We start from the raw sequence: 24,176 nt of genomic DNA on the forward strand, positions 1-24,176 counted from the left end.
ATTCATAAAATTTTGACACTCTTACTGCTTTCTCTATAAACTTCTTCAATTTAATTGTAGCGTTTCTACTACATTTACGAATTTGCTTCGTTTATCTTATGGTATTTGTATTTTTATCTCCTAAATGACAATCACCAAAAAGCGTAGTAGTAGTAAAGATGATAATAGTATTTTTCATTGTTTTATTTCATTCATAAATTAAATATATTGAATATGATCATCGTATGATCAATCGTTCGCATGTATTGCGAACTTTTATAAAAAGGAATCATCAATTCGAGAAATTTTTAAAAATAAATGTAATATAAATTCAAAGAGACATAAAACAGTTTTCTGGCAAGGCAACAATGTTAAAAGTGTACGTAAACGAGTATGATGGTAAAGGTTTTATACTTATTGTTCACGCTGGTTCTTCATAAGAATTTGTTATTGAATAATACATTTCGCAATTTTATTTTGCTCAAAATTTAAAGTAGTTGAAATGAACAATAAAATTTTCACTAAATTGATAGGTGAACAATCGATTCCCAATTTAGAAGAGCCGTCATTAATTGTGATGGAGAATGACCCACATCACAGTATTCTTTTAGAAAAGCAACCTTCCACTTTTTCAACTAGAATGGAAATTATTATCTGGTTGACAACAAACAAGATCAAGTATGATGCAAAATTCTTGTTCTCTTTTCAAGAGACGGCTATCGTCTTATATTAACTAACAAGCTGATAATATGTTTCTCGGTCGGCAGTTAGATGAAACAATTCCTCGGCCGTTCGACCTATCCATTGCCTAATGTTACAGAGCTAGGACAGTTGTTTCCTTCCGACCCAGCGTTTTCCTAATAACGTCCTCTCATTAAATTACCGAAGTATTAGTCCTTTCTCATTTGTATTGTGCATGGTCTCTAGCACACGTTCATTAGATATGTGTGCTGGCCACGGGATTATAAGCATGCGACGGTAACACCACAATCCGAACGCTTTTGATTTGTTAAGATTTTTTGGAAGCATAGCTTTGTTATCGCGGGCTACGGACGAAGCGGTGGATCGAGCTGAGGTGTGAAAAAAAAACTGCAACGACACATCGAGCGACCACATACATGAAATAGTAAACGCAGTGCCGTACGTGTTTTTCATTAAAATAAAATAAAATTTACTATTTTTAATTCGAATCAGCCACAATTTAAGTTTAAAATAAGTTGATTTTTGTATATTTCAAGAAATAAAATATAAAATATAATAAATAATAATACAATATAATTGAATCGAATAGAATCGAATCCAATATCAAATCGAATCGATTATCAAATCAAATCGATTATCGAATAGAATGGATTATCGAATCGAATCAGATATCGAATCATATCGAATCGAATATATTATCTAATCTAATCAATTATCGAATTGAATCAATTATCGAATCGAATCAATTATCGAATCGAATAGAATATCGAACCATATACCAAATCGAATCTATTATCGAATCGATTATTTAATCAAATCATATCGATTATCGAATCGGAATAGATTAAAATAAAATACAGTAAAATAGAATACAATAGAATCTAATCGATTATCGAATAAAATCAATTATTGAATCAAATCGATTATCAAATCAATTCGAATCGATTATTAAATCAAATCGAATCGAATTACAATAAAATAATATAAAATACCTAAAATGCAATCGAATCTAATCGATCTCTGAATAAAATTGATTATCCAGTCAATTATCGAATCAAATCGAATCAATCATCAAATCGGAATCGAATCAAATACCGAATCGAATCATGTACAAATCGAATCGAATCAAATATCGAATCGAATATCGAATCAATTATCGAATCGTACCGATTATCGAATCTAACAGAAATAAAATAAAATAGAATATAAATTCCAACCATCGCTCCTTGCTTAGACGATAAGAAAGGTGTGCTTCCCTCCTCGGTCACTCCTGGAGTGCCACATCCCGTTTTTATTTTTGTTGTCCAGGTCTCACAGCTATACAACAAAGCGGACCAGACGCATCACTTCAATACTTAGACGTGTGTTCAATGACAGACTTCTACTGCACAATACAGAACGCCAGTTAATAAAGATTTTTCGTCCAAGTTCTATTCTGGTCGATTTTTCGTGCAAGTTCTATTCTGGTCGAAATTTCCTCTTCACTTGCAACCCTGCAGTCAATCCAGTTACCGAGGTATCTAAAGTGTTACACCCTTTCCAGAATTTTGTTATCTAATTTTAGTACTGAGTCTTCGATATTACCAGGGTTTGAAGGTCTTCTAGACTCTGTCATTATGGCAAATCTCATAAAACCTGAATTATTACAAATTGCAAAAATGAACAGAAAAGAGAATGTGTATATAATTGATGAGCTACTAAGAGAACACATCCATGAAGTGTTGAGACTACCTCATTATCACAGCGAATTCGACGCTATTTAATAATTTGGGCAAACTGCAAGTCATATTACAATAAGTATATTGGTAGAGATTGACATTCTGATAGTGTTGTTATAAATATGTGGAATGAGGCACTCAACCAATGTAACATTAAAATGGGGGGGAAATGTGTGAGACATACTCATGAAATTATTAAAAAGTGGTATATCAGAGAAAAAATATAGGTTTTATGGTACCCACGGATACGGAGGCACTACTGTAGTTCTTCAGTTTTCTTTATAATATTGACCTTTTTTTATTATTTATATTCACTTGCAAAATAAAAAATATCTGTAATATTTAAGTTTACAGTTAAAAGTGGCAAATTGTACATTAATAATAGCTTTTTTCTTCAATTAGTTGACCTGTATTCAATAAATGTCTTGTGCCAACAAAATTGTTCACAACGACACTACAAATATAGCCTAAAAATATTTAAAAGTTGAGTTAGAGAAAAGACGAAGCGCACGAATTTATCTAGGTATTCTATGTAGAAATTGTAACATTAAGAAACCATTGCAAATGAATTTACGTAAAAAATATTGTTAAGGGATTATAATGATTATATATATATATATATATATATATATATATATATATATAAACAAATTTTTAATAACCAATACCTACCCCATTCTAACTGTATAAATTATTACCTGATTTATTGTACCATTTTTATTTATTTAACCAAATAATACCATATACTTACAGGTACTCTAAAATATCCTAGTTTGTTTACTTGTTGCTATTGTAAAAGCCAATATAGAATGTTTAAAAATCATATTCAATGTAAAAAAACTAAAAAAAAATAAAAAGTATGTGGCCCGTATATATTAATTGTAGTTGATATGTATATAGATTATAAAAATAACTGAATGCTGTAAGTGGTATGATTGAAATTAAAATTTCATGCAGTTCTACTGGGCATACTTACAGTGCATGTCCCTCTCATGTTCATATTCGATAAATGCATACCCTCTCGGTTTACCATTTATACTGTTATGAATCAAAACGATCTGAAATAAAGAAAAGCAAAATTAATATTTAATTTAATTAAATAGTTACAATTAACAATAAAATGTATAAGTTAAATTCCTTTAAGCGGCAATCTACCTAAACTATATTTGATATTGAGAGACAGAAAGGACAATAAATAAATAACCATTAAATGATAGACATACATCAATTCTGTAATTGTTTTGAAAAGAGCTCCGTACCATTCAAGATCTAAAAAATTGCCTACAACTGCTTAGAAAAAAAGCAAAAATATTTCCGTTTCCTTTGGAGAAAGAAATAATGTCTGAGGACGATATGGTGCTAAGAGAGTTAACTGCTATATTTAATTGGAATAAACCACAATATTAATTGAAAATACCTCAAAAATAGTTCTAAAATTTCAGAGGAAAATTCTGAGGTGGAAATCGAAACGTCGCATATAACGTATTTTCAATTAAAATTGTAGTTTATTCCCATTATACAGTGAATGTGATTATATGGAATGAACATTATACAATAAAATCCATAAAGAAATCAGAAGGAAAATCCGGGATGCAAAAGAAAAATGGTACTGCAACAAATGTCTTGAAATAGAAGAACTGCAGAGAAAGAACGGCACATTTAATATGTACAAAAAGGTGAAAGAGATAACTGGAACATATAGATCAATTGCAAGTAGTCTACTTGATAAACAAGGAATATTATAGTCAATGAACAAGACAGATTAGAGAGGTGGAAGGAATATATTGAGGAGATGTTTGATGACGATAGAACAGAAATTCAAATCGAAAATATATCAACTGGTCCAAACATAACACTTCAATAACTCTTTAATAAAATATACGAAACAGGACATATACCAACAGACTGGCTACTGTCAACATTTGTAATGATACCGAAAAAAATAAATGTCAAACAGTGTAGCGATCATTGCACTATCAGTCTGATGAGTCATGTACTGAAAATTTTCGTAAGAATACCGCACTCGAGAATTTACAACAAAATAGAAGTACAACTAGGTGAAACACAATTTGGTTTCAGAAACAAACTTGGAACCAGAGAAGCACTCTTCAGTTTGCAGGTCATGTTTCAAAGATGTAGGGATATCGAACAATCGGTATATGTGTTTTATCGACTTCGAAAAGGCCTTTGACCGAGTAAACCATGACAAACTTATAGGTGTCTTGCAACATGTGGAAATCGATGACCGAGACCTCCGTATTATCAAAAATTTGTATTGGCATCAATGTGCAAACATACGAATTGGTCACAACACGACGGAAGCAGTGGAAATACGACGTGGAGTGAGGCAAGGATGTATTCTATCGCCTCTACTTTTTAATATCTACTCCAAATTTATTTTCAAAGCCTTAGTTGCAGATACAGGCATTAAAATCAACAGAATTAATGTCAACAATATCAGATATGCAGACGACACGGTACTTATTGCCTCCAATGAAGAAGACCTGCAAAGACTTATAAACAGGGTAACCGAAGCATGTGATGAAACTTAATACTTTCTTAAGATCATAAGACCAAACTTATGATTGTCAGCAAAACGGAGTTACAACCAACGAACATCAGAGTCTAGGGAATAGTTAGAAAGAATTCACAATATTACCTCTTTGGGCGCAAACGTTAACGATAACTGGGATATAAATAAGGAAATAAGAATACGCATTGATAAAGCCAGAGCCGCCTTCTATAAATTAAGGAAAATTCTAATTATTAGAGATATTAATTATAAATATATGTTAAACCTTAAAATCAGATTAATACGCCGCTACATGTTCTCCACATTGCTGTGTGGTATGGAGAGCTGGACCCTTACAGAGACATTAATGAGAAAATTGGAGGTTTTTGAGATGTGGATTTATCGACAAGAATTGCGGATAACTTGGGTTGATCGAATAAGAAATGAAATAATTTTACATCTAATGAAAAAGAGCACAGAAATAACAAAAACAATAAAAATTCGAAAGTTACAATATATTGGTCATGTAATGAGACATCCAGAGAGGTATAACCTTCTACACCTAATAATATAGGGTAAGATCGTCGGAAGGAGAGGCTGAAGAAGAACATCCTGGTTCTGAAATCTCCGAGAATGGTATCAAGAGACCACCGCTAATTTATTTAGAGCTGCCGTAAACAAAGTTATTATTGCCAATATGATCGCCAACGTTATATAATCGGACAGGGTACTGAAAGAAGAATACAGTGAATCACATAGAAATGTCACAAGAAAATAGTTTCAGAATCCAATAGGTAAACAGAATATTCTAGTTCTACTTACTCCCTACAGCGAACTTAACCTTATTATTGAACTTGTAGGGGCTCAAATGAAACGTTCTGAGGCAAACAAAAATACCACATATAAAATGGGAGATATTCAGAAATATAATGAACAAGTATTTAAGGAAATCAATGCAGAAAGTTTCAGAAATGTATTAATCAAACTTTTCCATTTTAGACAAAAATGATTACTTAAACTTGGTCACATAATTATATCTATATATCTAAATATAAATATGCATATAACATAATAGAAATATTTATAAATATGCTTAAAATGGATTGTGCTGATAATCCCCAATTATTTTTTATTTCATACATAATTTACAGACATATCGCTACACCCATACTATTTCAGGGGTAACGCCATTACATGTTAGAAAAACAGGATAATCTTGGAAATCTTACAGGTAAGAGTATGGAGTAGTCAGATGCGCTTATAAGGAGAGTACAAATTGCTTGCGTTTTGTACAAAAGGCGAAAGAACTTGGTGAAGAATGCAAATTGTGGTATGTAACGAAAAGTACAGAGGCATTTGTGTGTAATGAGTTGTAAGCAGTGTTAAATGTTTGGTGTGTGTATACTCCTCAAATCAGTCTGGGTGAGAATGAAGGAAAAGCTTCATAATCAATTAGGAGACAAACTGAGTGATATTCTATGAGAGAAGAGAGTCATAATAGGAGATGATTTTAATACACATGTGGGCCAATTCAAAAGAGGATATGAAGCAATCCATGGAGGACTAGGCTTTGGAACTAGAAATGAAGCAGGAGATGATATGCTGAAATTAGCAACAGCATTAGATACAGCTATTGTTAGCACATTCTTTCAAAAGAGTGAAAGTGAACTTATTACATACAAAAGGGTACAAAATCACTCCCAAATAGATTATTTCATGACAAAAAGGTAAGATATACGTGACTATAAGGACTGCAAGGTAATACTGAGACTGTGAGCCAAGATAAGTTGCTTGTGCTGGAAATCAAAGTAAAAAAGCGAAACTAAACCAAAATATCGGAAAAGAACACATAAAGTCAAGTGGTGGATATTAAAAAATCAGAAAGGTCTGACAAAAATAGTAGAAAAAAGTGCTGTAACATGAAAGAAATCCTAATACAATTTGAAAGAATATGGCCAGTATTATTAGAGATTATTTAAATAATTGGGAAAAACTTCAGGAAAGAAGAATTAAGTGACGCCTGGTGGTAGTTAAATGAAGTTCAAGAAAAATAAAGGAAAAGAGAAAATTAAATAAACAGTGACAAGAAAATAGATCAGACACAGATCTTTAAAACCATAGGTAGAGTCGTCAAAAAAGAAGCGAAAGTAGTAAAAGATAAAACAGAAACAAGGGAAGCTGAAAAAAGATATTTTTAGTTTTGCATATAGCCGCTTAGAGGGCGTCACCAATATAACCTTCCAACACAGATGTAACGTCAATCTTTTGTTGACATAAATCTAGTTTCATTGCGATACAACAAGTAGAGTAGGTACAATAAACTTTTGAAATTAGCAAGTCTGCCAAAAAATGGATCTTAGAAGAGAACATTTTCGAGCAATAATTTTTTAGTTTTCGGATAGGATTATACCAACAGCAATGTATCGCTGAATACGTTTGTGTGTTTGGGAATGAAGCATCACACTAATCAACTATTTCCAACTGGTATTGCGAATTTCAACGTGGTTGCTTCAACTTCAGGCCAGGTCCACCCAAAACAGCAGTAACACAGCAAAACATTGACGAGGTTCATCTGCTAATTAAGGATGACCGCTGTGTAAAATACCGGGAGAAAGAGGCATCTTTGGGCATTTCAAAGACCTCGATCCAAAATATCCTACATGAATAACTGGGTGTTACTAAGTTGGTTTCCAGTTGGATCCCTCATTTGCTCACAGAAGAGCAAAAAGCGATTCGCGTCATAGGAAGCCTCACCAAAGGAAGCTCAAAAAATGTTTATAGTATTGTTAGTGGCGATGAATATTGGATTTACTCATAAATAAATTGTATCTACAGTGTAATTTTAATGTGATTATGATTTATTTAATTTGTATTTTATTAAAATAACAATATAAGTAAATGTCTATGTCTTAATTAACGGATTAAATTCTGCATGGATGTGTACATCTAACAGTTAAAACAAAGATATGAAATTTTCAAGTAAGACAATAAAGTGAGACAAAATGGAAGATGAAGTAAATTCTGACTTTGTAAAAAGATTTTACATTAAACTTTTTTCAAGCAACCTTTTTGCAAACATACACTTTGGTCTGTTTCAATCAGGTGCCATTCATTTCAATGAAATTAAGTTTTGTATCTATGAAGTTGTCTGATACTGATTACTAGATTACTTCAAAAAAGAAGATGAATCTGTTGATTTTTCTAGTGACATTATTGGGTGTGAATTTGTCTTTTGCGTTTACTCCTAGTTTAAAAACAGTATAGTAACCTCAAAATTTTTAATGTATAACATATGTCATTATCTATATGAAACAGAAAGGTAGTGGAGAGCCATAAAAATTGTAATTGAAAATAGTGGTTTAATCAAATACAAAACGATAGTAACAAACCAGACTGAAAAAATATAAATCATATGGTTCCAATATAGTTAATGAATGTTTATGAAGTCAATGATAAGTTGGCAGGTATTTGCTATTGCACATCATACATTTTGGAAGAAGAATTCAGTAAATTAAAATAAACTGTTAGTGGGGTGAAATAGATGGTATTATTTTTTTAATACCCTCATTGGATATCCACTAAGTCAATTTAGCATCAATATTTAACATAAAAGATATTTAATATCTAATATGGGGTTTTTAGATGCAAAATAAAAGAAAAATCAAATATAATATATGGTATTAGCAAAAACAAAGAACCAAATATAAAAATTGTATGTATATTAATTTGTGTAATACATATCATGTATGTTCAAATATGCATCACTGATTCAATTATTCAATCAATTCATGTTCAAATATGATTAGTGACAATTGTTGACGCAGCAAATGCTGAAAATATATTTTATTTATTGTAGACCAGAGACCAGATTAAAACTGACATTAGCAGTTTGTCCACTAGGTATATAGAGATGGTATGATCTATTTCATACAAATTAATAAGTTAGTCACATAAAAGTTTTATTTGAAAATATTTCAATAAAGCATAATATCACCTTTTCTTAGACAGTTGTGTTGATCAGAACCAAAATCATACATTGATGAAATTTGTGCCTTTTTTAGTCGAAACTAGACGATTTGATACTGGAAGGGTTTAAATTATAAAACTAATGATAATTACAGCCAATGTCACAGGACAGTATAAATTTTTGGTCAAAATGATACAAACTTCAGCTGTTGTTGAGTGCAAAAAGCGGTGGCGTTTGTTTTACAAGAAAATGTTTATCCATGCCTTCAGTAGGAAGATGTGTCAAAACAGATCAGAAATTAAATTTTCAGATTACTCGCACTTTGTTTTCTACTCCAGTGAGTTACGAATTGTAGCAGTATCTGTTCAGCTGTTGTGTGTCAACTGTTTACAACAATATGTTTTAGTTTACCAGGTCTTTCAGCAAAAAAATCATTTGTCTTTTGAAATAATCACTCATAGACAATATCAAATTTGTTAAATTTAGATTTGATTTCACATTTTACAACAGAAATAATTTTTTAAAGAGATTCTGAAACTGTTTTCTTGTGGCATGTTTAAGTAGATATTGTATTTATATGCAATCAAACCCGAATAGATTGTAATAAAAATTAAATTTTACTTTACTAATTTCTTTTTGATGTTTTAAAGTAGAAATCCAAACTACAAAATGTAAAATGTAATTTCTATTACAATCAATTCTGGTTTAATCACATATAAATACAATATTTAAACAATTTTTCATTAACAACCCAAAACTAAAATTTCTGACTGGCTGTTTCTGAAATGACCAATTCAAATCTGATAGATGCAATTATTTATAATAATAATATCAAAGTATTATTTATTTTTTGGCATACACTATTGGAAAGTGATTTATGTGACATCTGAAATTTATAATGCTCTTTGGAAATACCACACTGAAAAAAACAAATTAATATTTCAAGAGTCCACAGTTTTTACAATAATAAATGTATAATTACTAATATTAATAAATGACAGAATGAATGCATAAGATACAAACCTTTTTAATAGGTCCATAAACTTCAAATTCTCTGCGAAGTTTTGATTCAGAAGTGTCATAATTCTAAAACATATTACCAATAAGACAAAATAATATACACACAATAAAAATACCTACAATTCTAGCAATAAATAGGGTTTTGAATGGATCTGTTGTATTATTGGGTGCTGAAGTAGGATTCCACATAGCAATTTCCTGTTCCAGTTTGTATGCAACTTGTTCAGCTCTTTCCCTGCGTCTCCTTTCTAACCTTTCTTCCCTTGTTTCCACTCTTGTTGGTGGAGGTGTGTCTTTAGGATCCTAAAGAAAATTTTTATTATATACTACATTTTTAATATAGTTTATATACTAAACAATATAAATAAAAACTAGTTACAAATTATAAATAAAAAAATAGATACATATCTAAATGAAATTTTTAGTAGAACTTTTTTAGTAGAAATGGACTTAAAGAGCTATGACCCTGTAAATAGTTGCGTAAATCTTACTGGCAATGATACACTGGAAGACACAAGTGAAAACTGATAATGTCTGACACATTTATGGTTGGTATGATAGCCCAGGTGAAGTGGGTTAAAAATATCAAGAATTTAATTACATAATTTAAGCAATGAGATATTTAATTAAAGAAGATAAAATTGTGATCATACATCAAATATAAAATTATAAATTGATTATACCTAATACATACAGGTAAACTTCTGGTTAATCCTAAATCTTAATGTTTCCTAATTTGTTAAATATTTAAATTGAATGCCCACATTACCAGAAAATTAGCATATTACAATATTTTTATGACAATGTAAAATTAGCTCAAGACAGGTTGTAGCTATATGAGAAAAATAATTTGAGGCAATTAAAGATTATTTAGGAGCCTAGGACTTGATTAAATTAATATTATATCAGCTACAAACATTTATTAAGAGCTATCAATTTTTACATTCTATATCAATATTTCGTTTTTTGGTAAAAAAAAAGTTTTAATATTATCTAAAGTGGATTGCAACCAAGTCATCATCGTCTTGATCATTCAAAAATTCACTTTGACTGTAACTTGTATCCTCCCCTAAGTTTATAATTAAGTCCAACACTCTATCCCTAACATATTTTCTTCTTTTGTAACAGCCCAAATGATTTTCTAATTTTCTAAAGTAACTTTACTTAATTTTTTTTCGGTTAATTTCCATACATCCAATTTAAATGTTACGTAGCAGGCAGCAACTTTATTTTTACCAATGCCCATATTTTTTCAATACAATTTAGCTCTGAATAATAAAGTGGTAGACACAATGTTAATATATCATGTTCCGCTAGAATTTTATCAATTAAATATGTTTTACAAAGTGGCTTGTGCATTTTTATAATTGTAAATAATGTGGCCTTAATTGCTTTTGCGGGATGAAAAATATTTCTTTAAGGAAGCCACTTCAACAGTGCATCTTTCTTCCAGGAAAAATTTGGAGTGGGTTCTAGGAGTACATTATGATAAGAGGAACTGTCTATTACCAATATGCTTTTTTCGAAGCATTAGGAATGAATTTTTCTTTTAAACATTTTATAAATTTGGTGCTATTTATTGTAAGTGCCCCAGGCACGATCCTGCTTCTCCTCCAGCATGAACAATAATAAGCCTATAACCTTTAGCTACATGTGATGTTAAACATTTATTTTGACCATTGTCCCATACTTTCGGTACAGTATGTGAACCATAAATAAATGTTTGATCACAATATATTGACATTTGATTTGAAAAACATTGCTTAGTTTAGAGAGTGATTTAAAAAAATTTCCACATTTTATTTTTTTTTACTTCCTTTATTTTTTGTAGTTTTCTAATCCGTATTTTATAAATTTTCCTTAGCTTTTCACTTTCACGTATCGGATTGTTGTTAAAATTATTGGTCCTGATTTAGGTCAAGTTACAATACCAAGATTTTCAAGAATTTTAGGTGAAGACCATTGTAAGTCATTTATGCAATAATGTTTCAACAAAGTATGTTTCTTTGATCAGGTGCATATAAATGGTAACTAATGAGTATATATTAAAATAAAGAGATTATTATTAGAAAATTATTTCAAATAATCTAATTATAATTCTAATTTAATTATTTTTATAAATTTTTAGGTTTAGTACTCAGTTTCTAATGTCTAATTATTATGCTAATTTAATTAATGCAGAAGAGTTTAAAATGGTATTATTATTGGTAGGTAACATTTTTTGACCATCATGAACCTCTCTAACTTCGTATCACGCTTTGAGGGCATCTAGGATATGGTCACCTTAGATTAGGTGTTAGGTGGATGGACACATTTCGAAAAATATAATTTTTAACCCGGTTTAGTATTCTAGTTAACTAATAGTTTAGAATTGCCTCTTACCTCGAATTCATCTAAGAACTGACCTACACCCAAATATCCTCGGTTTTTCTTCTCATGAGGTAATTTTGTAACCGGTGGTAGGTATGGTATGGGATCGCGTGGGGCAAAAAGCGCCAAGAGATTTGGAGGTAAAAATTGAGTCATTTTGATATTATTGTACTATTATAATTAATACATATTTTAAAACATATTTTTCTAACTTCCACTTTATTTGCACGAACTGCTTAGCCAAATCCAACTTTCACAAAATGGCCGGGGCTGGTCTTTGCTTTGACTGCTTTGAGGAATGCTCAAAGATGTTGACAATCAACGAATCAACTGCTAACTGATTTGTCAATTGTCATTGTCATTGTCAATGTCATGAGCGCTATGTACATCGAGTTAGAATCTAAACTCGATGGCTATGTAAAAGTCCTGCAAATTTTTAGCCATAGGCCATATTAACATTTTTGCGCCTTACTACCTCCACAGAATAATAAACAATCAGAATCAGATTGCCCACTCTACTTGAAAAAATAAGTACGCGCATCTCGTTCGAGACGGAATCAGCCATGTTTTAAACGGAACCAGTGCTGTCCAGTGACATTTTATCTGGTGTGCATAGAAAAATTAACCCGGTTTGGTTTAATTTATTTAAGGCAAATATAGACACAGAATAATTAACAATCAGAATGCCCACTCTCAGATGCCGCCTTTGAAGTTTGTCAGCACGCGAACGCCATGTTTTAAATGGAAACATAGACTCGAATTGAGAAATTTGTGACAAGCTACGCTTTACAAATACTTTACAGTTTTTAAAGATTATTTGCGGTTTATTTTATTAATTAAATATTTACACATACCTATTAAAATTTTGTAAACTGCGTCTAAGGGGGGGGGTGGTTAAATATTTGAGATAGATTTATTTTTTTTATATTATTTTCTGCGCACGCACTTGAGCTCTCGTGCTGTCCTATTTGGGTTATTTATTTTTTTTTGTTGGTATTGAACCACACACCCCTTAGCGTCCGGTATTTTTGATACGTCTTACCCTTTTTTGTGCAATTAAAGAGAAATAACTTATGAATTTTTGTTAGGCAAGTAGAAGCCTTGCCTATTTTAATATTCTTTTTATTAGGCATATGGTAAAGTTAAATAATATTATTTGTTAATAGTAATATGTATTTGTTTTCAAATATCTTGGGAATCTATTTATTAAAATTGACTAAATCCTGATCTCAGACAATTTAATTTATTTTTTTATTTATTCAGGTTGTATACTATACTTATATTTTAGTAGTAAACCTATTGGTAAGTTGGTGGTTTATTGAATAGTAACGTAGGGAAGGCTGTGGGCCAATTTACCTGGCGCCCCTGATATAACTTCGGATTTTTTTTTTGTTTTGTGGACCGCACGACCATCTCCACTGTTTTGTCTAGCCGCGAGCCATTCCCAAACTGTCACCGTATAGTACTTTTCTTTCTGGGTGTACGTCTGATTTATATGTGGTACATTTTGTAACTTTTTTATATAGATTCGGTTTTGTACGCCACACGTGTTTACACTGGATGATAAGTTATGATATCAGTGACAATGAGGTTTTATTGATTTTTCTTTTTGTTTATGGTCATAGAGATATAAGACACAGTATAGGTAATAACTATTAGGTTGGAAAATAAATCTTTCCTTACATTGGCTTCCCGACTTTTAATAATAATACGCCGACAACAACTGCGTACAGCTAATAGTAAGAAGAAAAAGATCAGACGCTTTTGGGCTCGCAGGTGGCTCTTAGGAAGAAATAGTGGACGGGGCATATCAAATGTAGTGTTTATCTTACACCAAATTAAAAATAATTAATAAAAACACTAAACTAAAATTATGACTAAGAAGACTATAAAACACTAAATTAAGAATAAACTAAACTAAATAAATAATAAAAAAAAATACGGCACAATAACACAGATTAGACCAATGCAACAAACAAAAAATAAATAAACAAATAAAGGATGTTGTCTCTCGGTGAGGAAAGGTCGCTGAATTGACATAAGAATAAGGCGCGATATTTAAATATGTTGGTGTGCTACCGGTATTATTACCGAAAATCATATGATTTTATCATGCGAAATAGGTACCGTCCTATTCTCCTGTGAGAAGCTATGATGGGCCGCATGACAGTGCTTATGACAAAATCATATGACAAATCACACAGTAAACATGTAAATTTCACTCCATGAACAAATCATATGACAAATCACATGATAAATCATGTCTGTAGTGTAAAGTCGACTTTATTTATTCTGTGGCAAAAGAGTCAGAACCTTTAAACCTTCAGTTGCCAGATTGCAACAGACGTCTTTTGAACTTTATTATTTATACTGACATTTTACTATTTACTTTAAAAACTGTTTTAAAACTATTTACTTTTTCGGTTGAGTTTACCGAAAGTACAAGCTGATTATAGCCGCAAATGTCAAACATCGAACAAAAAATTTCGGTTTAGGAGTGTTGGCATGTTTTTATAATGTATATGCTGTATGCTTCAAATATAAAAGATAAAGCTTTAGAAAAGTACATTTTGTTTATATTATGTTATGAATTCTGCAATTTTTTATTTATACGAAACAAGAATTAGCAAATATTTGTTTTTTTGGAGATTAATTGCAGCTAATTATTAGAATTTTTTTTGGTAATCACTTCAATTGGTAATCATTGGTAAAATGCCTTTTGCAGAATTAGGCTTTTATTAACATAAAACTTACATAAGAATGACAAAACAATTATTTAAATACTGACCAGTTGTTTTCACAACATTAAGAAAACTAAATTATACTACACTTCGCTTGTATTATTACTATTTCTTGTAACACATATAACATTTCTTGTAACATTTTTATGAATAAAGGTTTTATTCTATATTTTATTCTTTAATTTTTTTAATCACTTTGACATTTTAATCTAATAGAAAATAAATATAGTCTCAACATAACAAGAAAACCCAAAAAGTATACGAAAAATAAACTGCGTTAGGCGTTCACGGCCATCGTCTAACTTGTTAAACTGTTTGTGCAGGCTGTTAGGTCGTTGTCTCATGAGATTAGTTCTCGACGTTTCGCCAACACTAGGGGTTGGCATCTTCTGGAGATGTTACTGCTTCGCTTGTAACCTGAAAATGACGGTGCGTTGTACTACGGAGGCAATATTTATATTTCCCACGCGCACTCGTTCAGTGACGTTCAAAACAGTGGTGTTCAAAACAAGTACGAATGCTTAACCAAATATAAGAAGGTAGAATCAAAACAACACACAGAAAGAACAGTAGTCAACCTTTCAGATAAAGTTTTAACTCCAGCCGAAACATCATTGCTAGCCAAAGGGGTAAATTTTGCGATTGCACCTAAAGTTACACCCAAAGAAGATATCATCGCTAATATAGAGTCTGCCATTCGCAACTTACCAATCGAAAAAGCTGAAGAAATAAGAACAGAATCAGCGAGAATTCTGCATAAAGCTAAGACACCGAAAAATAACCTGAGCCACCAAGAAATCCGTGCCATAAAATCATTAAACGCATACAAAGATGTTGTAATTTTACCAGCAGACAAGGGAAACGCCACCATCGTAATGAAGACATCAAAATCTTCTAGATCCTGCGGTATATAAGAAACTTAAAAAATATCCCACAGCAGTCACCCTGCGGAAAATCAATAGACTTATAAAATCTTCGTCCATACCAGAGGATATAAAGCCAAGAATATGCAAAAGCGAAGCAGTCCCACCACGCTTGTATGGCTTGCCGAAGATCCACAAAGACGATGTACCTCTACGCCCTATTGTGAGCTCCATAGGATCTCCGTCTTACAGCCTTGCTAAACATCTGGCCGATATTTTACAACCACATATAGGAAAAAACGATGTAAAAGACTCCGCCCATTTCATTGAGAAAATTAAAGGGATAACTTTACAGGAATCTGACATTCTTGTTAGCTTTGATGTTGTTTCCCTATTCACAAGAGTTCCTCTAGAAGACGTTCAGAAGTTAATTGAGGGACTAGTTTCCAAGGATATGGTGGAATTATACCGTATTTGCCTCACTACCACCTACTTTTTATGGGAAGACCAGATTTATGAACAGATAGATGGAGTAGCAATGGGAAGCCCAATAAGCCCGGTCGTATCCAACCTTTTCATGGAGCATTTAGAGAAGAGGGTAATGGACTCAGCGTACAGGCCAAGGGTATGGTTTAGATACGTCGATGACACTTTTGTGATTTGGGGTCACGGAGTAGAAAAACTGAACGATTTCCTGTCTTATATAAACACACTACAGATGTATTAGTAAATCGAAAGGAAGGTTACTTTGGACATAAAGTGTATCGAAAACCTACACACACGGACAGATACCTAAACAGGAACTCAAATCATCATCCCAGCCAAAAACAAGGTATCATCAAAACTCTGGCGGAGAGGGCGAAGAGAATTTGTGAACCACAGCATCTCCAAAGTGAACTTCTTCAAATTAAAAAAGCGCTCACCTCCAATGGTTATACCAGAAGAGAAATATATAAAGCGATGAACAACATCTCTAGAAGAAAGGACGAAGAAACAGAATGTAAAGGCAAAGCGTTCTTGCTCTACATATCGGGGGTAACGGACAGAATTGGGCGAATACTTAAGAAAGACAACGTAAAGACCATTTTCAAGCCTACAAAGAAAATCGCGGACTGTTTAAAATCGGTGAAAGACAAACGCGACCCATTAGCAACGGCCGGAGTATATCGAATACCATGCACATGTGGGATGATATATGTGGGAACCACGAAAATGCACACAAACACAAGGATAAATGAACATAAAAGCCATTGTCATTTAGGACATATCGACAAATCTGCCATTGCTGAACACGCTTTGGGAAGCTGAGAACATCGAATACTGTTTGAAGAAACGCAGATGCTGGACAAAACTTCACAGTACTACCCACGGTTGTACCGGGAAGCGGTGGAAATATATAAGCACCCAAATAATTTTAATCAGATAGAAGAAGAACTGAAAATTAACAAGACATGGATACCAATATTAAAATCCACAAACATCCTTCCCGCCAAACACGAAGAAAGAAAAGCTACTACAAACGACGACACGCCCCCTCAAGCCGAAACCAGTGGAGGGGATACGAGTGAGAAATATAAATATTGCCTCTGTCATCCTGGTGCCTTAGTCGTGGACTAATACGCACCCTGATGCGCATCGCCCCGCCTTTGAACATCTTTATATTTTTCTATTGGCCGAGAGATCTGAAAATGCCATATAAATATTAATATACTTATAAATATGCGACATTTTTCAGCTCTCGGATCAGTCTAGTCTCGGCTCCCAAATAGAGTCTCTGCACCCTGGGAGTCCGATGTCGGGGCGCTGCTCCAGTTCTACGAACACTTTAGACTCTGTGGCTGGGCCTTGACCACCTCCTAAACCGAGTTTCATTTATTTCCTGTGTAAGAAATACCTAAGATGGAAGATACGCAGAGGGTACTTCGAATATAATGGTCGAAGACCCTCTGTAAGGCACCGTGGGAGTGTATAAGTGGCCATATTTTGACAAGCCCTTACATCCCATATGGTGATATGGCGCCCAACAAAACACACGAGCCTACGACCCAGGCTCCCACCGAGCTCAGCTAAAGCTCTCACAGCAGCAGCAGCTAATGGTATCATCGACCAATTTTGCAGTTCCTGACACTGTCCAGTGTTGGAGGTTTCAGCGATCGAGAAGTCACCGAGGCCACCAGTCCCAGAAGCTACTGAGGCCCCCGGAGTAGCCGCGGAGTCACTCCCTGCCCTACTGCATGTGGTACATACACCACGTAGGCACAGGCATACCCCCTACTAAGAAACCGGCTGGCAAATGACTATGGGTTACTGATGAGCTAGAGGAGGACGAAGTCGTTGAAGTCGAAGGTGCTGTGATGGAAGACGGTACCTGCAGAAGAAGAAGATGACCACCGGAAGCTGCTGTGCAGTGTTGTGAATGAGGTAGGTACAGACTTTATTTTCATAAATCTTTTTTAAACTTTTGTTTCATAACTTTTTATAAACTTTTTTTAAACTTGTTATAAATTTTTTTCAACATTTTCATAAATATTTGTCTAGGGTTACATTTCTGGTACTATACTAATGTAATTTTATTGTATTTGTATAAATATGTTGTTTTAAATAAATTTCTTCCCAGCCATAGAGTCTTCGAAGGGAGGGGGATGTCATCCTGGTGCCTTAGTCGTGGACTAATACGCACCCTGATGCGCATCGCCCCGCCTTTGAACATCTTTATATTTTTCTATTGGCCGAGAGATCTGAAAATGCCATATAAATATTAATATACTTATAAATATGCGACATTTTTCAGCTCTCGGATCAGTCTAGTCTCGGCTCCCAAATAGGGTCTCTGCACCCTGGGAGTCCGATGTCGGGGCGCTGCTCCAGTTCTACGAACACTTTAGACTCTGTGGCTGGGCCTTGCCCACCTCCTAAACCGAGTTTCATTTATTTCCTGTGTAAGAAATACCTAAGATGGAAGATACGCAGAGGGTACTTCGAATATAATGGTCGAAGACCCTCTGTAAGGCACCGTGGGAGTGTATAAGTGGCCATATTTTGACAAGCCCTTACATCCCATATGGTGATACCTCCGTAGTACAACGCATCGTCATTTTCAGGTTACAAGCGAAGCAGTAACATCTCCAGAAGATGAACTAATCTCATAAGACAACGGCCTAACAGCCCGAACAAACAGTTTAACAAGTTATACGAAAAATATTTATTATCGTATGTGATAAGGATTTTTCTTGTTTTTTAGGATTATATCGATTTTTCTTTACTTTAAAATGAGTTCACAATCCTAGGCAATATTACTAAACTTTTGAATTTAGCGCCATGTATATATAGTTACGCTCCCGGTCACTAGGTGATGCGCCAATCATTGTTTTATTCGTTAACACGGAAGTTTCAATGCTATACTCCATTCGCTTAGCTCGGGCACATTTTGACCGATTCATTGTCGGAAACCTATAACACAACAATTCCTAGTTCTCAGTATTAATAGCTCAAGTATCCTACTATTGCAGCCTTCTTTCTATAAAAAAATAAAAATTATTCTAAATAGTGGAAGTGCTAAACCCATCAAATTTTGGGTAGTATATATTTAAAAAATATATTTTAGTTGTTATAATTTAACATAACTATTTATTATATTGTCATCGAATGTCATAGTCTGTGGACTGTGCGCATCGCCCCGCCTCGAATTTTCCCACTGGCTCTTGACCTGGAAATCCCTATTTATCGCTCGAACAGCGCATATAAATATTGGCGATTTTCAGGTCAGCCAAGTCAGTCCCTCACGGGCTCTCCGAGAGCTTAGTGCTCTCGGGGCTCTGCTTCCTGCATTTATTTTCCATACTCTGTGGCTGATAATTATTTCAACTTAACTTGGTGTTTTTATTTCGACGAAGAAATTGTCCTGTAAGAAATATCTTGCCTTTTTCAAGGCAAGACACCGAAGATAAATATTTTCCAAGTCCATAACCCGAAAATGGACTTAAGTAGAGGAGCTCTCGACAGTATATTCGAAGCCCTCTACAGAGCACCCGGGGATATCAGAAGGTGGTTAGACCCTTAATTGTTCCCCCGAGGTGACAATATGGGACAGATAAATAAATATTGATTGTCGGTAATTCGCAAATTTCTATTTTATTTACTATTTAGTTTGTTTACTATTAATATTGGCTATGAGTACGTGTGCTTGGTTGTATAATAATTTCCAGTCACTTCTAGTCTGTCAAAAAGTAACTAACTATGCAAAAAAATAATTACTAAATTCACTAGACAGTTCGGACTGGGAATAGCGAACCGAGTAGTGGTATGGTAGTGTGCTATGCCGAAATATTTTAATACTTGGTTGACATTTGCGGCTATATTCAGCTTGTACTTTCGATAAACTCAACCGACAAATCAGATGATAAATCATGTAGTGTAAAGTCGACTTTATTTATTCTGTGGCAAAAGACAGGAACCTTAAACCAGAGAACATCGAGTTAGAATCTATGCTAGACAACTACGAACTTAAACCACCGAACCTTAAACCTTCAGTTGCCGTTGCCAGATTGCAACAGACTTTATTGCCAGATTTTCTTAACTAGATTTTAGCGCGATTTTTGAATGAAGATACCTAATAATGCTCTTTAGGAAAACACATCGTAACCATCAAAAAGAAAATTTTACAAGTGACGATTTGAATAAAGTCTTCCATGTTATTAACAAAATATATTTGTAGTTATTTTTTAAAAGAAATAAATAGTTTGAATATTGCATTCGTTAATAGCAAGGAATACTGGATTTAGAACAAAATTTCGCTCGTAATTTTTTTATGTTGACAATTTTTCCCCTAAAAGGAACAGGTCAATATTTTCCTAACGTTTCTGTTTGACTCTAGAATTAATTTAAAATTTTATAATATTTTAAGGCAACTGTTGCAAAATTTAATTTGTCTATTAAATTATAGCCTTTATACATAAAAACTAAACAATATTTCTATCTAAGAAATTTTAATTTGCAAGTTACAACACAATAAAAATTCGATATTTTAGAAAATGTATATTTATTTAATATTGATGATCATGTGATGGTGATACAGATTTAAAAATAAATGATTCTTCACTGGAATGTAATAAATTTTCTTTAATATTGTTGAGTTCTTGGTTAGTAGATCTTTTAAGACTGGAGTTTCCTGTCACTTTCTTCTTTTTCGTGGAAAAAAATCTTATTTGTGGATCAATATGCCTTTTTAATGACATATTCGCTTTTTCAAAATCGTCAGTTAGCTGGAATAATTTTGGACAATCAATTAAATTGCTTATTACTAGCAGATGATGATGTATTTCACTAATAATTTCATCATCAACATCTTGGTAATTAAGAAGCTTTAATTTTGTATATACAGCTTCTAATTTCTTTGGCATATCTATTCTTTTAGTAGAAGCTTGGCAATGTTTGGAAGTCGATACATCTACAAGAAATGTAGACTCAACATCAACAGTTTCACTATTTTCGAATTTTACATTAATGTTTAATTTGCTTATTATTATATGAATGTGTTTACACATTTTCCTGTGTTCTTTATAAAACATACAATCACATGAAAACATGTGAGAGCACACATTACACAGCTTGCACAATTCTTCACAGCATTTTTTAGTGAGAAGCTGATGAATATTGTATATATTATCGTTTTCACCTCTTATTTCCCAATATGTACCGTGATTAACTACTTTATAATTATTACAGTTCTCAATTGCTTCTTTGTGTCTTTCAGTTAGCTCCCTTGTTTGTTTAGTATTTTCCCCTTTGGACAATCTAATTATCCTTTCTACACTTTTGTTCCTAATATTGTTATAGTCACTACTTCATATAAAATTAGGTTTAAAGTACCTAAAGAATTCTTTATTGTAGTAAAATATAAACTTTGTACTAAGGTATCTTTCCTATTGGAAAACATTATAGCCACTGGGAACCCATGATGAAATTCATCAATGACCATAACAGTTGTCATTTCATAATCATAGCTATTCAGGCCATGGGTACCATCAACTGTAATTACTCTTGGGAAGTGTCTTAACATTTGCCTCTGGAATTTATTCATAACAATCAAACAAAAATCATTTTCCTGCAAAGTCTCATGCTTCACCCCCTGAGGTTTATATAGAAGAACAGGATTTTGTTCCAATTGTTTACATTCTTGTACCCACAGATCTACAGAAAATGCATCATTTGGGCATCTTTTACCACCTTTCGATTCAATGCCATAACTTATTTTAATATTTTGTATATCTTTCGAAGTTAATAAGTCCAGCCTTTTAATATGTTATCCAAAATTATCCCGTGTAGATTCTAGAATTCTAAAACAACCAGAAATAAATGTTTAATACACTCAAAGAGAATTTTGTAAGTAAGAAAAAAAAAGAAAAACAATTTTTTACCTCTGCTGTGGGACTCCGATTATTAGCTTTGAACCTATTATGTTCTTATCTTCCTTCCTCAAATTGATATGTTGTAAATCAAAAGTATGTCCATAATGATTTTTTTGCCATTCTACAAGAATTGTGTTATTTTCAATAACTACTTTAATTGTACTAGTACATGAAGTGCTCAACTTCCGTGATCCTTGACTCTTTTGTAATCTAGATCTTTGTTCACTGTGTTTTGGGACGTAACCTATGAAGAATAAATCTATGAATAGTTAATTATTCAGTTAAATATTTTAAAGTAATTACCATTTTAATTTTAATAAATAAGTTTAGTGACATTTCAATCTCCACTTCAGAAATCGTTCTCAAAATACAAATATTAATGTATAACATTATAACATGTATAACATTAATTATTAATGTTTGTATTTTGAGAACAATTTCCAAAGTGGAGATTGAAATGTCAATAAACTTATTTTAACCTTCAATTGTGGCTTATTCCCATCAAAATAGTAATTACTTTAGAATGCCACAAGAAAATAGCTTAAGAATAATGTAACTATTTTAACATACTTGATTTACTTCTATTACAAATAAAATAAAGTATTTGTCCAGTGGTACTATTACATTTACTTTTTAAAATGTAAGAGCAATTGTTTGCAATTTCAATTTCTGATTTTCAGTTTCCAAAGTCTGCAAAAAAAATTATAGATAAATAGTATGTAGTATTATATAGAGTTTGGACTCCAGCATATATGAGGTAGTGAAAGAAAAATATTTGTACCTGAGTCACTTTTTGTACAAGTGTAGTTAAGAAGGTATAATACATATTCATGTTCTCCATGTTCCAAATCATTAGATGGAATAGTAACTGTTCATAGACCTATTATCACTGTTACCATGATTTAACTATAGCATTTCTAGTAAATCTTTAAAAATCTCAAAATGGTCAGGCCACTTGCACCACTTTTTCTTTTACTTCCTCATATGTTTGTAGGGTAATGTCTATAGTAAACTGAATGAAACAATAATTACCTTCTAAATTGTTCATACTATAAAATTTGGTGTCGAAATTCATCATATGAACTTTTTGTAGGTGCTCTATTAAACTTATTTGTTGCAAATCCATGTTTACAGTCCTGTTCAAGACACCTATAACTCCAATAACTGGAATTTACATAAGAAACAGGGGGTGGAATTTGATTGTGTACTTCCCTTACATGTCTGTTAAGAGTAGATTGGCTGGAAAATACTTTTTCACAAATACTACACATTACCGCCATTATTTCAGTTAATTTACTTTATAGGTCACACGGATTAACAATATCAACCACACACTCAGGTATAATTGCTCTTTGACTTTGAAATGAAATATAATAACAATCAGCTGTACCAATAGTCCACAGTTAGTACTCTGTGACGCTGACGTCTCTGTGACAAAAACAAATCATAACATATACTTCACATCACACATCACATTGCCTTGTGGTTGTCAGTTGTCACTGACAGAAAATTGAAAACATCATCATTTGGCAACGTCGGCATTGGTAATTATTTTTTTGCGAAGTTAGTTACTTTTTGACAGACTAAAGTGGCTGGAAATTACTATACAACCAAGCATACGTATTCATAAACAATATTAATAGTAAACAAACTAAATAGTAAATAAAATAGAACTTTGCGAATTACCGACAATCAATATTTATTTATGTGCACCATATAATAAATAGTTATGTTAAATTATAACAACTAAAACATATTTTTTAAATATATCCTACCCAAAATTTGATGGGTTTAGTATACACTTCCACCACAGTATAAATAACAACTGTTGTCTATACTGTGCTTCCACTATTTAGAATAATTCTTCTTTTTTTTAAGAAAGAAGTCTGCAATATAT

General features: G+C 32.6%; 2 protein-coding genes and 1 long non-coding RNA gene across 3 annotated transcripts in view; 1 reads left to right on the top strand and 2 right to left on the bottom strand.

Annotated features, from left to right (window-relative positions):
- snRNP-U1-70K (small ribonucleoprotein particle U1 subunit 70K) overlaps nucleotides 1–12,581 on the bottom strand; it is a 39,127-nt gene extending 26,546 nt beyond the window's left edge. Inside the window, exons 1-4 of the mRNA XM_072526274.1 lie at nucleotides 12,281–12,581; nucleotides 10,019–10,201; nucleotides 9,902–9,964; nucleotides 3,376–3,457 (exon numbers count right to left, since the gene is read on the bottom strand). Coding sequence (XP_072382375.1) covers nucleotides 3,376–3,457; nucleotides 9,902–9,964; nucleotides 10,019–10,201; nucleotides 12,281–12,424 — 472 coding nt within the window. The 5' untranslated portion in view covers nucleotides 12,425–12,581. The remainder of the gene's footprint in view (nucleotides 1–3,375; nucleotides 3,458–9,901; nucleotides 9,965–10,018; nucleotides 10,202–12,280) is intronic.
- A 59-nt stretch (nucleotides 12,582–12,640) lies between these two features.
- LOC140435954 (uncharacterized) lies at nucleotides 12,641–20,452 on the top strand. The gene is made up of 4 exons (XM_072524665.1): nucleotides 12,641–12,685; nucleotides 15,549–15,881; nucleotides 18,664–18,811; nucleotides 20,319–20,452. Exons 1-4 carry the CDS (start codon nucleotides 12,641–12,643, stop codon nucleotides 20,450–20,452), a joined length of 660 nt encoding a protein of 219 aa, XP_072380766.1.
- Nucleotides 20,453–20,918: 466 nt separating this feature from the next.
- Nucleotides 20,919–23,647, bottom strand: LOC140435777 (uncharacterized). Its single transcript, XR_011950228.1, has 4 exons — nucleotides 23,312–23,647; nucleotides 22,850–22,969; nucleotides 22,289–22,523; nucleotides 20,919–22,207 (listed from the first exon to the last, which is right to left on the bottom strand). It is a non-coding gene; the product is annotated as an uncharacterized lncRNA (long non-coding RNA).
- Between the last annotated feature and the right edge of the window lie 529 nt (nucleotides 23,648–24,176).

This window comes from Diabrotica undecimpunctata, chromosome 3 (assembly GCF_040954645.1).
Source record: "Diabrotica undecimpunctata isolate CICGRU chromosome 3, icDiaUnde3, whole genome shotgun sequence".
NCBI classification, from domain to species: Eukaryota; Metazoa; Arthropoda; class Insecta; order Coleoptera; family Chrysomelidae; genus Diabrotica; species Diabrotica undecimpunctata.

Coding starts and splice junctions, on each gene's coding strand:
- LOC140435954 (XM_072524665.1), top strand. CDS start 12,641: ATGAGCGCTATGTACATCGAGTTAGAATCTAAACTCGATGGCTAT. Junction 12,686..15,548: donor AATCTAAACTCGATGGCTAT/GTAAAAGTCCTG, acceptor AAATATAAGAAG/GTAGAATCAAAACAACACAC. Junction 15,882..18,663: donor ACAAGGGAAACGCCACCATC/GTAATGAAGACA, acceptor GACATTTTTCAG/CTCTCGGATCAGTCTAGTCT.